The 16,936-nt window shown below is 52.1% G+C and overlaps 1 protein-coding gene across 9 annotated transcripts in view; it reads right to left on the reverse strand.

Moving 5' to 3' along the window:
- The window catches only part of LPIN1 (lipin 1), a 123,786-nt gene that overhangs the window by 26,341 nt on the left and 80,509 nt on the right, over positions 1-16,936 (reverse strand). For 7 of the 9 annotated variants that reach the window (XM_051974128.1, XM_051974127.1, XM_051974135.1 and 4 more), the window contains 7 exons: positions 12,624-12,824; positions 10,903-10,998; positions 9,968-10,275; positions 8,782-8,904; positions 5,244-5,351; positions 1,897-2,026; positions 226-604 (listed from right to left, as the gene is read on the reverse strand). In XM_051974128.1, the coding sequence (XP_051830088.1) occupies positions 226-604; positions 1,897-2,026; positions 5,244-5,351; positions 8,782-8,904; positions 9,968-10,275; positions 10,903-10,998; positions 12,624-12,824 (1,345 nt within the window). The remainder of the gene's footprint in view (positions 1-225; positions 605-1,896; positions 2,027-5,243; positions 5,352-8,781; positions 8,905-9,967; positions 10,276-10,902; positions 10,999-12,623; positions 12,825-16,936) is intronic. The other 2 variants (XM_051974130.1, XM_051974129.1) reach the window with 1 other exon arrangement.

Genomic DNA, 16,936 nt, shown 5'->3' on the forward strand with positions numbered 1-16,936 from the left:
GCCTCCCTGCCTCTCCCCGGCTCTGGTTGGCTCCCTGGGACCTTCCTGCCTCTGATTGGGTCTCCAGGGCCTCCCTGCCTCCCTTCCAGTCTCCAGTCATCCCCGCCCAGGAATCCTTATGTCCGCTCACTCCCCCCACCCTCCTACCCCGGCACCCGGATGCCCGGGGCCCCCCAGTGCCTCGGTCTCCCCCGCGGGCCCTTTTACCGGACCCCAAGCGCTCACCTCTCTTCCTGGAGGGAGAGTCCATCTTGGTCCCCGGGAGGTTGGAGTTGGAGTGGGGCGGCTTGGACTCTTCCAGGGAGGGCGGAGGCGGGGGCGGGGGCGGGGCCGCGGCGGGGGAGGCCGGGGCGGGGGCGGGGGCGGGGGCGGCAGTGGCCCCCGCCGGCTCCTGGGCGGGCTCCGCCGCGGGCTCCGCCATGCGCGGCCCCTCAGGCGGGGCCTTGGCCTCCTCCGGGGGCGGAGAGCCCTCGCTGCGGCCCCCCGACGGCGAGGGCGAGCGGTCACTGACGGTCTCCGAAGACTCGCTCTGAATGACCCGGAAAAGCGTCTTCTCGGAAAAGCTTCTGTTGGCCGAGTCCTTCACCTTGTGCGGGGACGCCGTCTGGGGGGGGGCGGGGAGAGGGAGGGGTCACGGCGAGCCCCCGCCCCCGAGGGCGGAGCCCCCTCCCGCTCAAAAGATTGCACTTTTTCTTGGGGTAAGGGGGTCCTCAGCACCCACCCAGCACACAGCAGGTGCTTAATACATGTTTGTAGGCTGTGACAGAGGGCGTGATTGGTCCCTTTAGGCTCAGGGGCGTTTACCCTCCCCCTCTTTATCTACGCTCCCCAGCTGTTCCAGCAGCTGCCGAGGCTGCCAGATTCTGGCAGGGGTGCTCCCTACATTTCTAGCCCTCTGGGGAAAAGCCCCGTTGGCCCATCCTAGTTTGACTGTGCCCGACTTTCTCCAGAGCGTTTTCAGGAGCAAGATCTGCTAGGGGACAGAGTGAAGGGGAGGGAGGGATGCCCTACGAGTGCCGGCCCTTTGGGACTCCCTCAGCCAGTCTCGACTCTGGTTTTGATGTCCAATGGCCGGGAAACCGCTCACAATTCAGGAAAAGTTTGAAAAAAACAATGAAGTTTCCAACTGGAGGGCTCCTCACAGTAACAAGCTTGAATAAGCATTTAGTAAGTGCCTACTGTATGTGCTGACAAATATCATCTCATCTGACCCTTACAGCAGCAGGAGATATCACGAGCCCCATTTTACAGACCAGGAAGCTAAGACAGGCAGGCTCAGGGACTTGCCCAGGATCACTCAGCCAGTGTGTCTGAGGCTGGATTTGAATTTGGGTCTCCCAGACATCAGGCCCAGTGCTCTAACCACTCAGGCCCCCAGCCTCGCTGTCAGGAGAAACGGAACTGAAGCCCTGTCTCGAACCCTGGCCGTGAGCCTGGGCAGGCTGTTTAAGTTTCTCAGATGCCATTAAGACTGCAAGCTTCCTCACTCCGGAAGTCCAGATTCAGACTAAAGGAGAAAAGATTGCTAGGATTCTGAGCTAGGAGAGACTTCAGAGAGTATGTTGTAATGCAGTGGGGCAGGAGATCCAACTTTTGCCAGTTGGGGGAACTTAGGCTGCCTCCTCTCCCTCTAGCCTCAGTTTCCCCATCTGTAAAGCCAGGAGCAGTTGCACCAGAGGTTGGGAGGTCACAGCCCAGGACATGAGAGAGAGACCGCGCCTTCCTCCCAGTGGCTCGGGATGTGGCCGTTCCCGAATGGGGACAACACGGTCCACTTGGGACGACCGAGGGGCCGGATCCAAAAGGGTCGGCCCCTCCCGAGGCCCTTCGAGGACAAGGGGGGAGGGGGAGCCTGGGCAGCCGCTTCCCCATTGGGGGCCCCCTGGCAGGACCCACCTTGGCAGCCTGGGGCAGCTCCCCCCACAACCACAGCATCTCAGGGTTGTTCTTCTGCAAGCCCCGCTCCAAGGACTTGCCGACCAGTTCTGAATCACTCTTAGGCGTGGCGGGGCGAGACCCCGAAGGGCTGGGGGGAAGATGAGGCACAAATTAGCAAACACATGCCCGCCCTTCCAGCCCCGTGCAATACGCTCCTGCAGGCCCAGTCGGCGAGGCGGGGGGCCGAGCCACAACCAGGCAGGGCAACCGGGCCTTTGGCCCGGCACCCCATGGAAAAGGGGGCCATTGCTTCAGAGGGCACCGCAACAGCATCTCCAGTAATCCAGCAGCACATGAATTAGCAACAACACTTAAAGCAGGAGGCAACCAGAGAACAGCCCCCCCCAGTCTCCCCCTGCAGACCGTTGCCCTGGGCTCCGAGAATCTGCCCCAGCTCTGGCTCTGATGGCGCCCGCCACCCACGCCCACCCCACCCGGGAGGCAGAGGTGCCGAGGAGAGGCGAAGAGGGAGGAAGGAGGGAGGCGCCCCCAACTCCCACCCCCATCCCCCCAGAGCCCCAGCAGAGCCCGGCCCCGTGCACGGAAGTGCACGAACCAAGCACGAACCAAGCAGGCCGAAGCCTGGATGCGCTGTGATCATTAGTCACTTCAAAAGGAGGTAAGAATTCTAGCAAAATTTCACAAAAATTAGTCGCTTCGATAGAATAAAATTTAATAAAATTTGTCATTTCAATAGGAGTTGAGAATTTTCATAAGATTTCATAAAAATTAGTCATATCGATAGAACGGCAATAAAATTTACCCAACTTTGGCCCACATTCAACAGAATATGAGAATTTTAACAAAATTCAATAAAAATTAATCATTTTGATAGAACTTGAGAATTTGAATAAAATTTAACAAAATTAATCACTTCAATAGAATTTGAGAATTTTGATAAAATTTAGTCACATTAATAGAATTTGATCATTTTAATGAAAATTCAATAAAAATGAGTCATTTCAATAGAAGTTGATAATTTTAATAAAATGTATTCTTCGTGCATCTTAGTAAAATTGAATAAAATTTAGTTACTTCAATAGAAGTTGAGAATTTTAATGAGACCATAAAAATTAGCCATTTCAATAGAATTTGAGAATTTTAATAAGATTTAATAAAAATTAGTCATTTCAATAGAAGTTGAGAATTTTAATGAGACCATAAAAATTAGCCATTTCAATAGAATTTGAGAGTTTTAATAAAATTTAACAAAAATTAATCATTTCGATAAAATTTGAAAATTTTCTAAGATTTAATAAAAACTGGTCACTTCAATAGGATAATTTTAATAAAATTCAATGAAAATGAGTCATTTCAATAGAATTTGGTCATTTTAACAAGCACAAAAACTAGTCACTTCAAAAAAAATTGAGAATTTTAATAAAATTTAACAAAATTAGTCACTTCAATAGAATCTGAACTTAAAATTTTAATAAAAATTAGTCATTTCAATATAATTTGAGAAATTTTCAATAAAGCTTAAAAAATTAAAAGATGAAAAAGTCAATAAAATGTGACAATTTTGATAAGCTTAATAAAAATTTAGTCACTTCGATAGAATTTGAGAAATTTAATAATTTTTAATTTAAAATTTGTAAATGTTTTTAATCATCTCAATAGAATCTGGCAAATAAAAATGAGTCGTTTCAATAGAATCTGACAATTTTTTAAAAATTAATCATTTCAATAGAATTTGATACTTTTTACAAATTAGTTGATTTTATAGAATTTGGTCATTTTAATAAAAATTTGTAATTTCAATCGAATTCAATCATTTTAATGACACTGAGTACATTCTCTTAGAATTGTGAGTTTAATAATGAGAATAATAGCTCGTATTTAAATGATTTTGGAAGAGTTACAAAACACTTAACAATTATTATCTCCTTTGATTCTCACGACCTCCTGGGAAGTGGGCGCTACTATTATTCCCATTGTACAGGTGAAAAAACTGAGGCCCTAGAGGGACCAAGAGTCACAGGAAGTGTCTAATTCGGCTTTTCCAACTTTGAGGCTGGGGTTCTCTCTTGGCTGCCTCTAAGTACTTCAGCAGGCTTCTTGTCGGCCACACTCACTGACGGATGGCAGGCTCTGGGACCAATTCCTCTCCTTCTATGGGACCGACAGTTACTGAACCAGCAAAGATGGCGTCTTCCTGCATAAGCCAGGAGTTTCCCTGGAGGTCAAGTGCAGAGATCTGGCCCTCAGAGGCGCCTGTCTAGAATGGCAAGTCCCTCTTAGCGCATGGCTGAGCGGCGGCCATCCAGCCCCGACCAAAGCACCGCTGGTGACGAGGAACTCACTACCTTTCCGGGCCGACTGGTCAGAAGGTCTCTAGACGTCCAGTCTGCCATCCTAGCCTCTCCGGCCGCCCCGACAAGTGCCGAAACAGTAGCATCGGGAAATCTTCCCCAAGCCCTCTCCATGGCAGCGTCTTCTCGTCTTCTTCAGAATGCGCCCTAATTCCGTACACACCTTGTCCATGAGCACGGTGTCTCCTGCTTCAGACTGTAAGCTCCCAGAAGACCGGGACTCTGTCTCTGCTTGTGCCCCATCTCTTAGCACAGTTTCTGGCACACAGTCGGTGCTTAATAAATATATATATTTTGCTTGACTGACTGATTAAGGACAAAGCACCGGATTTAAAGCCTGAGGCCCTGGGCTGGAGTCTCCCCTCTGACATCGCTAGCTGGGTAACCGAGGGCACAGTCGGCCGACATCCCTGGTGACCTTTGGCTCCAGAACAGGAGGACCACTAGTGGCCAGAGCAGGGAAAAGGTCATACAGGAGAGGTATACAATGGGCACAATGAATCTTGTGGTGGGAGCCTCCCTCCGCCTTGGCACCCGGAAGCCCAAACTGGGGACAGACAGGGGAGATCCCTGCTGGCCAACGCCAAGGTTCCACGAATCAGTGACACTCCTGGGGGCTATTTTCTCCTCTGTAAAATGGGAATAATCCTCTCTCTCTCTCTTCCTCACCAAGCTGCTAGGAGGAAGGTGTTTTGCAAACCACCACTCTACGAAATGCAAGTCAGCGACCACACCAACCGCCAGAGCCGGCTGCACCGCCACATTACCAGTCAGCTTGCCGATGGCCACTTGAGAAGAAAACCCTGTCTCCATCAGTTTGTTAGTTTAAGCCAGAAAGAAGCATTGGACCAAATGCACATGCCATCAGCTGATTAGGAAGTTAGTTGATTCTCTTAACTCTCCAATCAGAGTTAATTAAGCACAGTCACAGCGCTGCAACCCATCCACCACACTATCACCGCAGGCCCCCTATTGGAGAAATGTGCCATTTACCTTTCCGAGGAATGGAAATGGGAGGACTGTGGAGGACAAGAGCTAGAAAGGCCGCCTTCCGCCACGACCGTGAGCTGAGGGGAGATCCTTTGGCAATCTACCGGCTCACTGGATCCCACCAGATTCAGAGAAAGAAAGAAATCAGAGTAAGTCATCAAAAGGAAGCAAAAACCCGAATTCGTGACATGGGCCTCCTGATGGCTGGGAGAACCGAGCAAGAAAATGGAGCTGCCAAAGCTCGGGACCCCAGGATGGGGTTCGCGCCGCCGGGACGGAGCGGTGTCTCAGATGGGCTCCGATCACGCCGCACTCTAGAGCCGGGCCCTTAGCCCGGACCCTTAGCCCGGACCCATCACCTCGTTTTCGATTCTGAGACTGATTTCAATGGGACGCGTCCCTTTTGCGATCCTTTGTATTTTATCTCATGAACCTAAAGCCGCTGTCCAAAGGGCTCCAGAGTCTGGCCAAAGGTCCGAAAATGGGAAAAAAGGAAAAGGCTGAGAACCCCGACTCAAGGGCACATCCTTGAAAAAGCCTCTGGGAAGAGGAGCGAGGTCAGGGGTCGTGGAAGCGACCCCTGCTAGCCTCGGGAGGATGAGGTCCTAGAAGTTTCCTGCCAACTGCACAACAGGGGGACACAACCTGGGCAGCCTCTAATCCGCTAGAACTTCCCCAGCAGACAGTGCTTCCCTGGGCAGAGGTCCCTTCAGGGCCATTCACTGCTCAACTGCTAATATCCACAGCCCCAGGGCGGGATTTGGCTTGGGGTAGTGAAACTCTCACTGCTCAGCATCTAGCCCCAGGGCAGTCGTTATCTCCCACAGCAAGGGTTCTTTGCAGGGCACTTTCCCAGCTCAGCCCTGCAGGCCTGAGTTACTTCCTGGTGGGGAACTCTTTCCCAGAGCACTCCAGTACCTCCCTGCTTTTTGTAGCCAGTTGGCAGGACAGCTACCCATCCATATACCTATCACTGCTCTGCAGAGGGAGCTGGTAACCTCCTGGCTCTGAAGGCAGACCCTACAGGCTTTAATAAAATGAGTAAAAAAATCAAAAGGACGATTGATAGTTTCCATATAGAAAGAGAACAGCTTTTCAACCCTGAAGAGACTAATAGCAGACACTCTCCAGACAATTGTTGGTCTCCAAAACAAAAGGCTCTCCTAGAGGAGACTATTAAAAATCTTAAAAGAGAACTAGAAGAAAAATGGGGAAAGGAAAGAGAAGCTATGCAAGAGAGCAACAACTTCCTGAAATGTGAATTGGAAAAGGTAAAAAACTCCCAAGAAGTGCTGGGAAACAGAGTTTGCGAATTGAAAAAAGAAAATAACTCACTAAAAAAAAAAAAAAAATTAGTGAAATGGAAAATAATTCCATAGAGCAAAACAACTCAATTGGACTTACACAAAAAGAAGTAAAAAAAGCTAATGAAGAAAATAACTCATTAAAAAGCAGAACTGAACAAATAGAAATGACTGATTCATTGAGACATCAAGAATGAGTCAAGCAAAACCAAAAAAATGAAAGATTGGAAAAAAATGTCAAATATTTACTTGGAAAAACAACAGATCTAGGAGAGATGACCTGAGGATCATTGGACTATCTCAAAAATTATGATGAAAAAAAAAGCCTAGATACTATTTTACAGGAAATCATCAGAGAGAACTGCCCAGAAGTAATAGAACCAGAAGGGAAAATAGGCGTTGAAAGAATTCGTTGAACACCTTCTGAAAAAGATCCTAAAATAAAGGACTCTGAGGAATATTGTGGCCAAACTTCAGAATTTTCAGACTAAAGAAAACTTTTACAAGAAGTTTCCGGCCAGCCATTTAACCAGCAGGGACTCATCTCCCCTGCTCGCAACTCCCTGAGGAGGAACCTGCTTCAGCTCAAAAATCGCCTTCCTGAGAGGGACAAGAGCTGAGGGACTGGAGAGGGCCCGAGGCGGGACTTCCCAGGCTCTGTCTGAGATCAAGCTCTCTGAGCACTGGCCCCAGGGAGTGGGGGGTGGGGGGGAAGGAGGGAATGAGATCCCTGGCAGAGACCCCCCCCAAATCCACATTACCAATGACTTCCTCTCTCGAGCAAGGAAACATTGCAGACCAAGCAAGGTCTGCTGGTGATGCTATAACTGGGGGGGAGAGGAGGAGAAGCAATAGACCTTCCCTTACAGAGAAGGCGAGATCTCGAGAAAGGGGACACCGTCTGTGAGCCAAGGACCCGTGGCTCCTGCCCCCCAAATAAAGGGCGGCTTCCTGAGCATCGGGGTGCTCTAAGAGATCTGCCAGCGGGGGGTGAACAGTAGGCACGTGCTCTCTTGTTGGGGTACATGGCAATGGCCACCAGAACAGGGGTCCCCCGCACCCCAGAGAGGCGTCGAGGGGGACGCCGGGAAAGAGCTCCCGTACGGAGAGCCTCCATTTCTAACTCTCCTGTGGATTCTGCCTGGGCCCCAGAATCCAATGCTTTCTGTGGGAAAGCAGTGAGCCACATTGAGGATGTTTGGTTTTCAAAATGTCCTTAAAAAGTAAAACTCTTTTAAAGCGTGCTCTGATCAAGGGTCCAGCGGCTTGGGCACCCAGAGGACCCCCGCTCACACCCCAACAGGAGGTTCCCCGGCAGCCTCTGTGACTCGTGTCCATGGGCCCGAGCCAGCAAGATCCGGATTCGGGTCCTGTCACAGACCCATCCTGGTTGTGGGATCCAGCACAGGGACTTCGCCCCTCGGGGTCCCAGGCAGCTTTGAGACCACCAGCCAACAAGCGGGGGCTTCTTTGGCAGAGGGAGCTCCCTCACCAGGAGGTCCCAGAGTTACGACACCAAAAGTCCCCGACAGGAAACAACTTCCAGAACATTCCCAAAGGATGACATCCAACTCGTCCCACATTTATGGAGCACTTTACATGCATGAGCCCTTCACCGAGAGGCTCCCACCCCTCTGGAGGGTTTAGCTCATTTTACAGATGAGGAAACCGAGGCACGCAGCTAGGAAGAGTCCTAACACCCACTGCGGCCCACAGCGGGGCACAGGTACGAGACCCCTGGCCTTTACTCGCAGCCCCCGGCCCGCCAGAGCCCAGGGAAGGGACACCGGTGCTGGCCGAGTCCGGCCCTGCCCAGCCACAGAAAGCTCCCGAGACACAAGGCTGGACGTGGGCAAAGAGTTAATGCTGCCACGTGAGCCAGGGAGGCGGCACGGCATGACGGGCACTAGGGAGACGGGCGCCCTCCTATTACAGGAAGCTGTGGCTTCCCCTGTGCCCAAGTTCTACTCTCCATGATACAACACATACAAGACCCGGCAAACATGGGCCTCGGGCTATGGATGGGAAGCCCCCCTTCTCTTCCCCATCTTCCCCTCCCAAACTTATGGGGATCCCTAGGAGCAGAAAGAAGCCGGGTGCCTGAGCTCCTCCCAGCCAGGACGGGGCAGAAGTAAGAGGGGGACCATCAGTGCCCAAAATGGGTGAGACCTTGGAGAAGGGGGGGGTAGCCCCCCAACTCCCCGCACAGAGTCAGTCAGGTGGCGGCGGCAACTTACCTCTGGTTGGGCGACCACTCTTTATCTGAATTAGTGTAACACGCCGGCGGCAGGAACGTCGGGCTGGGAGGCTTCTTCTGGGGTGCTTCATCTCTAAATGTAGGTACGTCGTGAATAAGGGTTCTGGAAGATGAACAACATGGCATCCTGTCAAGCCTGCCTCCGGCAGCCCCAGACTGACCTCACGGCCGCCGGCCTGGGACGCCATGTTCCCCAAGCTCCATGTCACAGACGTGAGGCGTGAGAAACGAATGCCTCCCGTCCATGGGAGCAAGCTCCTCCTGGGTTAGGGAAGGGCAGCCCCACGGAGGTTCACGACTAAGGATGAGGCAAGGAGATCCAGGCGGCGGGAGCCAGAGGGCACGAGTTCAAATCCTGCCATTGTGGCCTACAACCTCGGCAACCTTAGGCCTCGGGCCCACCTCAGTCTCAATTTCCTCCTTGCTAGCAAGATGGGGATTAGACTAGATGGCCCCTCAGGAGCTCAGGAGGGGCTGCTCCAGAAAAGACCCCATGAAAAAGTCCCCAAAAAGGTCCCAGAAAAAGCTCCATGATGGCCCCAGCAAAAGCCCCAGAAAAGGTCCCAGAAAAGGGCCCATGACGGCTCCAGAAAAGGCCCTTCTCAGCCGGTGCTAGTCAGACCTGGGCAGTGGCACTGAGACCCAGGGAGCTTCTAAAGAGACTTTAAGCTTCTCTCCCACCTGCCTCAGTTTCCCAATCTGTAAAAGGAGCATCCAGATTGAACAGCCCCCAGGGTCCCTTCTTGCCCTGATGGAAGAAGAACCCAAACTCATGGGCACCAGAGCACTGATCAGCTCCCTTGCCCCACCCTATCCACTGGACAGCCCAGCCCCAGGGCAGGATGGGGGAGCAGGACCAGGGCCTGGGCCTGGGGATTAGTGCGAAGCCACAGGACCTCTGTGAGGCTCCTGGGGATCAGAGCTCCACAAATCACACCATCACACATCTGGGCCGGGCCTGTGGCTCCATCAGCTCTGTGAGTCTCAGAGGGAGCTCCTTGGCCCCCGGGTCACTGCCCCCTGCTGCTCACAGCAGAGCCGCCTGGGACACGGCATCGAGGGGCCAGTGTGTCAGGCGGGTGGAGGCAGCCTCCCACAGGCCGGACAATTGCCTGACCTCTGATGGCCTCCAGCCCCTCTGATGCCCGCGCCGCGCGTGCCCTCACCTACTGCTATCCAAGAGCTCCAGGTCGTCATCGGAGCTCATCTCGATGGGAAACAGGTCCTCCTCCTCCGAGGTGTGGAGGGTGTCCTCCCTCTTCAGGCTGTCCAGCTGACACTTCCTCCTCCTCTTCCTCCTCTTCTTCACGGACAGGCCCGCGCACAGCATCTCGTTCACAGCCTGCGCCTGCCCGGAGCCGCCGGCTTCCAGGCCTCGGCTCCGCTCCAGCGCGGCCCGCTTGAGCTGGGTCTCCATGTGGATGGAGCCCTCCGACAGGATGGGGGATGTGGCCAGGTGCAGGGGAATCACCTCCTGCAGGAGAGAAGGCAGACTTCGTCAGGTGACGGGGAAGGGGGGCGGGGGGAGGCCAGGGGCACTGCCCCCTCAGAGGGGAGCCCTTGGCCAAAGGCAGGAAGTGCGACAAGAGGGCGGGACTTCAGCCCCCTCAAGAAACCAGAGCTTCCTAATGTTGGAAACGCCGGCCAGAAAGAGAACGGCGGCAAAATCCCATCAAAGGCCGCTCCGGGCCGAGAACCCAAGGAATAGCGGGTAGGCGGGCCGCCCGACGTCATCTATCGGTTAATTTGGTTAAAACTTGGGTTGTTCAAACAAGAAACAGCTAATGTGAAAGGGATGAAAACTTTTCCTTCAAAATATTCATAAAATTGAGATCCCTTGAAACAAAATTACAGATTGAAATATTCGTAAAATGGAAAAGAAAGTGGGTTTTCCGGACTTGGATCACCTTAGGAGTAAGTTATAGAGCCAGAAGGAGCCCATCCATCCCCACCCACTTATTTTATAGATGAGGGGACGGAGGCCCAGGGAGGCTGCCCGTCCCACGGGGGGCGCTGAGCAAAGCCAGTGAAGCCACAGGCGCAGAGCCCACGGTCCCGGCTCCCTGTGCCCCAGACCGTCCCCGGGGGTAGGGAAGCGCACCTGATCGTTGTCCGTCTCTTGAACAAAAAAAGCTTCTCCGTTATCTCCCAGCTTCATATGCAGATCCACACACTCCCCATTGATCTCGATGTCCACCTGCAGGGAGCAGACAGACGCGGTAACGCCGTGGGCCAGAGACCCGGCTTGGGACGCCGCCCTCCTAGAGGCCCGTCTCTGCCTGGGGGCCAAGGAGAGCCCAGGGAGACCCCCCTCCAACTGGCCGTGCTGAGGCAGCATGGAGCCGAGGCCCGGAGCTCGGCAGGAGGCTGAGGGGGGCGGGGGAGAGGACACCGAGAGACGGGTGAGTCTGAGCCCTAGAGGCTGGCAGGCAGGAAACGGAGGCCGGGACCGAGCGCGAGGCAAAGACAGACAAGCCATCAGCAGGCAGCCCAATGGCCCGAGCTGGGGACCCTGGCCCTGCTCCGTCCCAAAGAGCCAGAGAGAGAGGCCGGGGGACTGGGAGATCTCACGCCGGAGTCCAACGCCCTCTCCTCAAAGATGAAGAAACAGAGGCAGGGAGGTTCCGAGGCTGGCCGAGCCCACAAAGCCAGACTTGAACCCAAGACTCCCTGACTCCAAGCCAGTCCTCGACCCAACAGACAATAGTAATAGTCACACAGAGATAGCATATGTGCAAGCGTTGGTGAGTGCAGTATTAAGGAATAAAACCAGTTTTATTATAACACACACACATGTAAAAAACCATTGCCAATCCTTAATAATGAACAGCACCTCATCAATAATAATTAGTAAATTATTAACAACTGGCACTATTCATTAACACCACAACCACCATCATTTCCATTTCCAGCTTTAATGAGTACTTTCTCCACAACAAGCCAATAAGAGGGAACAGATGGTTTTGATTATTGTCACCATTTCACAAACGGGGAGACCGAGGCACAGAGAAATGACTTCCATCAAGACATGCAGCCTAAAAAACAAGAGGGCTGGGATGGGAACTCAGGCCTCCATTCTCCGAGGCGAGATCTTCCTCTGGCCCCAGTGGAGGTCACGGGGCCTCCTCTCACTAGCAGAAGATTATTCATTATTAACAATGAGAGCCGGCATTCGTATAGCGCGGCAAGTTTGTAAAGCACTTTATAGATATTAATAGTGATGAGTCTGAAGGATTAACAGCATTCGCCAATAGTAACGATTATTAATAATGAACACTGCTCGTTAGCGATATTGAAAATAGATATTCTACATTAATGAATGATGATTGTGGAGAAGGAAAATCACTCCCTAATTATCATTAAAAATGAATACTGTTCATTAATAATGATTAACCATGACCACTGGTCATTAATGATTACTAATACTATTCATTAATAAAGATGATTATGAGAGAACGTTAGTCATTCACGACTCTCGATAATTATTATTGAGTCGCGAATGTCAGCCGTGGATATTCTAGCGGCTTACATTTACATGGCGCTCCCAGTAACTCTGTGAGAGAGGTGACCAATAGCATTCTGCAGATTAGGAAACCGGGGCGGGAAGCAGTTAATTGCCTTCCGTGGCACCATGCTGCCAGGAAACGCCACAGCCGGCTCTTGAACTCACGCCTCCCTAGGCCCAAGGCCGGACCACCGCCCCCCACGGCCTCTCCTCTGGACAGGAGCGGATCCTGACTGCTAAGGACCGTCAATAATGACTGCTCTCGCTAGGCCCGCGAGCCCACCCCGCTCCCCTCGGGGCGTGGGGCCCTGACTTACCACCTTCTCCCGGGAGCGCAGCACCCCCATTTTCCCAAAACGAACATGGAAGGGCGAGCACTGAAGGCTGCCATTGGGCTGGCGCACCACGATGATGTCGATGCATCCGGACAGCGTAGCGGGGTTCAGACCCTTGTACAGCTCCTTGACAGTAACGAAGACCTGGCCTGCTAGCTGTCCCACGTAATTCATGGTCTGAGCCTGTGGCGGGAAAACAAAGAGATGGTCAGGGGGACCTCCGGCCCGGTGGGCTCCTCCCTAGGAGGGGCAGGATTCCCGGAGCCTGGATCAAGGAGCTCCACATTTGGGATCTTCACAACAAACCCAGGTCCCGGAAGCTGTCGATAGCTCCATTTTACAAAGGAGGAAACCAAGGCTGAGAGAAATGTCACGACCTCCTGGATAGCAAGCAAAGTAGGGGAGACAGGGCTTGATCTCAAGTCAGCTTGCTTCAAGTCCAGAGTCTGATCCACGAGGGCCTCCTGCCTCCTGTCTAGCAGGCAAAAAGGGGAGGCAGAGAGACAAATGAAAGAGACAGAGATACAAATATTTAACAGAGACTTAGGAGATACAGCTAGCTGGATGGATGGATGGATGGATGGATGGACGAACAGATAGACTGATGGATAGATAGGTAGATGGATATATGGATAGATAGACAGACAGACAGGTGGATAGATGGATGGATGGATGGATGGATAGGTAGATAGATAAATGGATGGATAGAGAGATAGACAGACGGATGGATGAATAGATGAATGGATAGACAGACAGATAGACAGACACAGATAGATAAAAAGAAAGATGGATGGATGAATGGACAAAGAATGATGGATAGACAGATGGATATATGGATAGACAGACAGACAGATCGATAGGTGGGTGGATAGATGGAGGGAGGGAGGGATGGAGAAATAGAAAGTTTGATGGATAGACGGATGGATGGATACATAGATGGTGGATGGATGGATGGACAGATGGACAGATGGATGGACAGAGAGATATAGATGGATGGATGGATGGATGGATGGATGGATGGATGGATAGGTAGATAGATAAATGGATGGATAGAGAGATAGACAGACGGATGGATGAATAGATGAATGGATAGACAGACAGATAGACAGACACACAGATAGATAAAAAGAAAGATGGATGGATGGATGAATGGACAAAGAATGATGGATAGACAGATGGATATATGGATAGACAGACAGACAGATCGATAGGTGGGTGGATAGATGGAGGGAGGGAGGGATGGAGAAATAGAAAGTTTGATGGATAGACGGATGGATGGATACATAGATGGTGGATGGATGGATGGACAGATGGACAGATGGATGGACAGAGAGATATAGATAGATGGATGGATGAATGGATAGATAGGTAGATAGAAGAACAGATGGATAGGCAGAAAGATAGATAGCTAAAAAGAAAGGGCCATCACTGCCCCTCCCCTCCACAAATCCCTCATCTGGCATTCAAGGCTCTTCCCCACACACATACACAGACCCTGCGGTTACCGCCTGTCCACGCTCTGGCTCTCACTTTTCTCCCCATCAGAGAGGGGGATGCTCCCATGTGTGAAATGCGGAGGCCGGGTCTCACCCCACACCCCCGGATAAGACGGCCAGGGGTCCCCAAGAAGCAGCTGAGCCCGCCTCGTTGGACTGGGGGTGCAGGACGGGCACACCACTCGGCAAAGGGGCGACAGAGGAGTAAATGAGAATCCCAGTGACAGAGCATTTTAATGCTGGGCCTGGAGTCAAGAAGGCTCGACTTCCTGAGTTCAAATCCCGCCTCAGACACTCGCTAGCTACCATGTACCCCTGTCTGCCTCAGTTTCCTCATCCAAAAAATGAGCTACAGAAGCAAATGGCCAACATTCCTGTATCCTTGGCAGAAAAAAAAACCCCAAGTGGGGGCACAAAGAATCGGAAACTAAAAAACTGAACAATAAAATACAAACAAGGACGAGTCAAAAATTAAGGAAAACAGCTAACTGGGGAGAAAAAAATCTTTGCAAGTTTCTCCAACAAAAATATGGGCAAGGTCGGGGCAGCTAGGTGGCGCAGTGGATAGCGCACCAGCCCTGAAGAGAGGAAGACCTGAGTTCAAATCTGATCTCAGACACTTAACACTTCCTAGCTGTGGGACCCTGGGCAAGTCACTTAATCACAATTGGCTCAGCAAAAAAAAAAAAAAAAAAAAAAAAAAGGGGGGGGGAGGGAGGGGAGTTCTCTAGGAATGAATGGATTCCACCATACAGAGCTCGGAGCCAGTCCCAGCAGCCACATGATCCAAGGATGAAGAAGCAGTTTTAGGAAGAAAACTGCAGGTTAGTGACAATGACATGAGAAAGTGCCATAAATCACTCATGATTAGGGAGGCTACAACTCCCCCATCACACCGGGGGGGATGAGGAGGCTGAAAACGGGCACAATAATACATTGTGGGTGGAGCTGCGGCCCGGCCCGGCCTTTGTGGAACCAGCTTGGCACTAGGCCCAAAGAGGCTCGATGGTGCCCACCCAGGGCACCATCCTCAACAGCCTAAGGGGATTAGCGAGGAACGAGAGCTTAGGAACAAGATACTCAGAGGAAATTAAAGGCAGATGTCCACTGGGGAGTAGTCAAGTGCGGTATGCGGATGGAGCGGACCCTTCCTGCGCCCGGGTAAGTGTCGCAGAGGTCCGCCCGGGAGGAACCCGACGTCCCCCGATGGACCGGGAGCCGACGGACTGGCCAGAATCAGAACCGTGTGTAATGACGATTGAAACATTAAGAACTTCTCAGGGAGCCCTCAGAAGTCCGGCCCGTGCGAGGTAAGCTCCAAGGAGAAACGGACAGCAGAGTGTGAAGGCCAGAGGATTCTGGGGGTGGTCATTATAAACTATTATACATCTAGAGTGTTTTTAATGAGGAGACTCAATAGCCCACAGCCTTCCTGGTCTTATAGTTACGGCCCAGAAGACCACAAAGCGGTCCCCCTCATTCTAAAGACGTGCCTCCAAGCGAGCCGGAACGTCGGTTTTTCAGTTACGGCCCAGCTCTCATTGATACGGCGCTTGTGGTCTCCTGGGACTCCCAGATCTGTTTTATTAAACAAATGTAAATTCTAAAATCTCAGGTGTTAGCGCAGGGATGCCCTCCTCACCCCCCACAGACTCGGAGAAAACCTAGAGGGTTCTCTCCGAGGGGACGGCAGCGCCCCGTCTCACAGCAGATTCCCCCGGCGCAGCGGGGACTGGTTAGGCCGTACTCAGGGTTTAGCTGCCAGCCAACGCAGGGGGAGGGCCGCCTCCACCCGGTTCATCTTTATGTGCTCAAAGGGGAGGGGCCGGTTCGACAAAATTGGATAAATGGAAGCCACAGCTGAGCTCCTCGTCCCGGGATCCATTATTGAAAAAAAAAAAAAAATCACATAAAAAATAAATAGCAAACGCAGAGCACTTTGGGGTTTAAAAATAAAAGCCCTTTGCCCTTAAAAATAAAAGCCGTTTGCCGATATCAGCCCTTGGGAGGGGTCGCCGAGACAAGGCCGGGCCCAGAAGAGAATATGGAGGAAAGGCCTGGAGAAGTAATCCGAGATTGGGTAAAAGGCCTCAGTTTTGGCAGAACAATTCCCGGTCCATTCTCTGGATCCCGTGGCTGATCCCCAAAGCGGGCAGCCAGAAGCCCGGGCCCCCACAGGCCCTCTCGAGCTGCCATCCTGGAGGCCTGGAGGCTGCCCTTCACGCCCTTTCCTCATCTGTAAAATGGGGCAATGGAACAGGCCGTCTCCAAGGACCCTGCTAGAACTCGGTGCGCTGTGTTCTAGGTCCTAAGTACTGTTCCACGCTGCAAAGTTCCTCCACACGCTCACATTCTGCGTTCTGAGTTCGAGGAGCCCCGGTCCCTGTCACACACCTGAGCCAAGCGGGAAACACGAGGCAGCCTGCATCCATCAGGGATCTGGAACCAGGTGTGCTTGGCAAATGTTTAACAACCAGCTTTGGGGGAGGGGGAGGGGAACGATTGACCCAAGACCCCCGCTTAGTTTTATCTGTGTATAACTGCGTTTTCTCCAGACCACTAAGGCCAGATTTGAGACTTGGCGGGGGCTGCTCCCCCCTCCCCACAAGGGCTGCCCCAAGGCACTCTCTGTGCCCCAGGGAATGCTGGGTCTCTGGAGAGAATGGCCTCCATAAAAGCAAAGTGCTTTACCCGAAGTCCCCCAAGCACCCCAGGAGGGAGATGGCCTCGTCATCCCCATTGTACAGAAGAGATCATAAAGGCAAACCCGGAGGTGGCTGGGGTAGGATTTGAACTGGG

This window comes from Antechinus flavipes, chromosome 2 (genome assembly GCF_016432865.1).
Source record: "Antechinus flavipes isolate AdamAnt ecotype Samford, QLD, Australia chromosome 2, AdamAnt_v2, whole genome shotgun sequence".
Taxonomy (NCBI): Eukaryota; Metazoa; Chordata; class Mammalia; order Dasyuromorphia; family Dasyuridae; genus Antechinus; species Antechinus flavipes.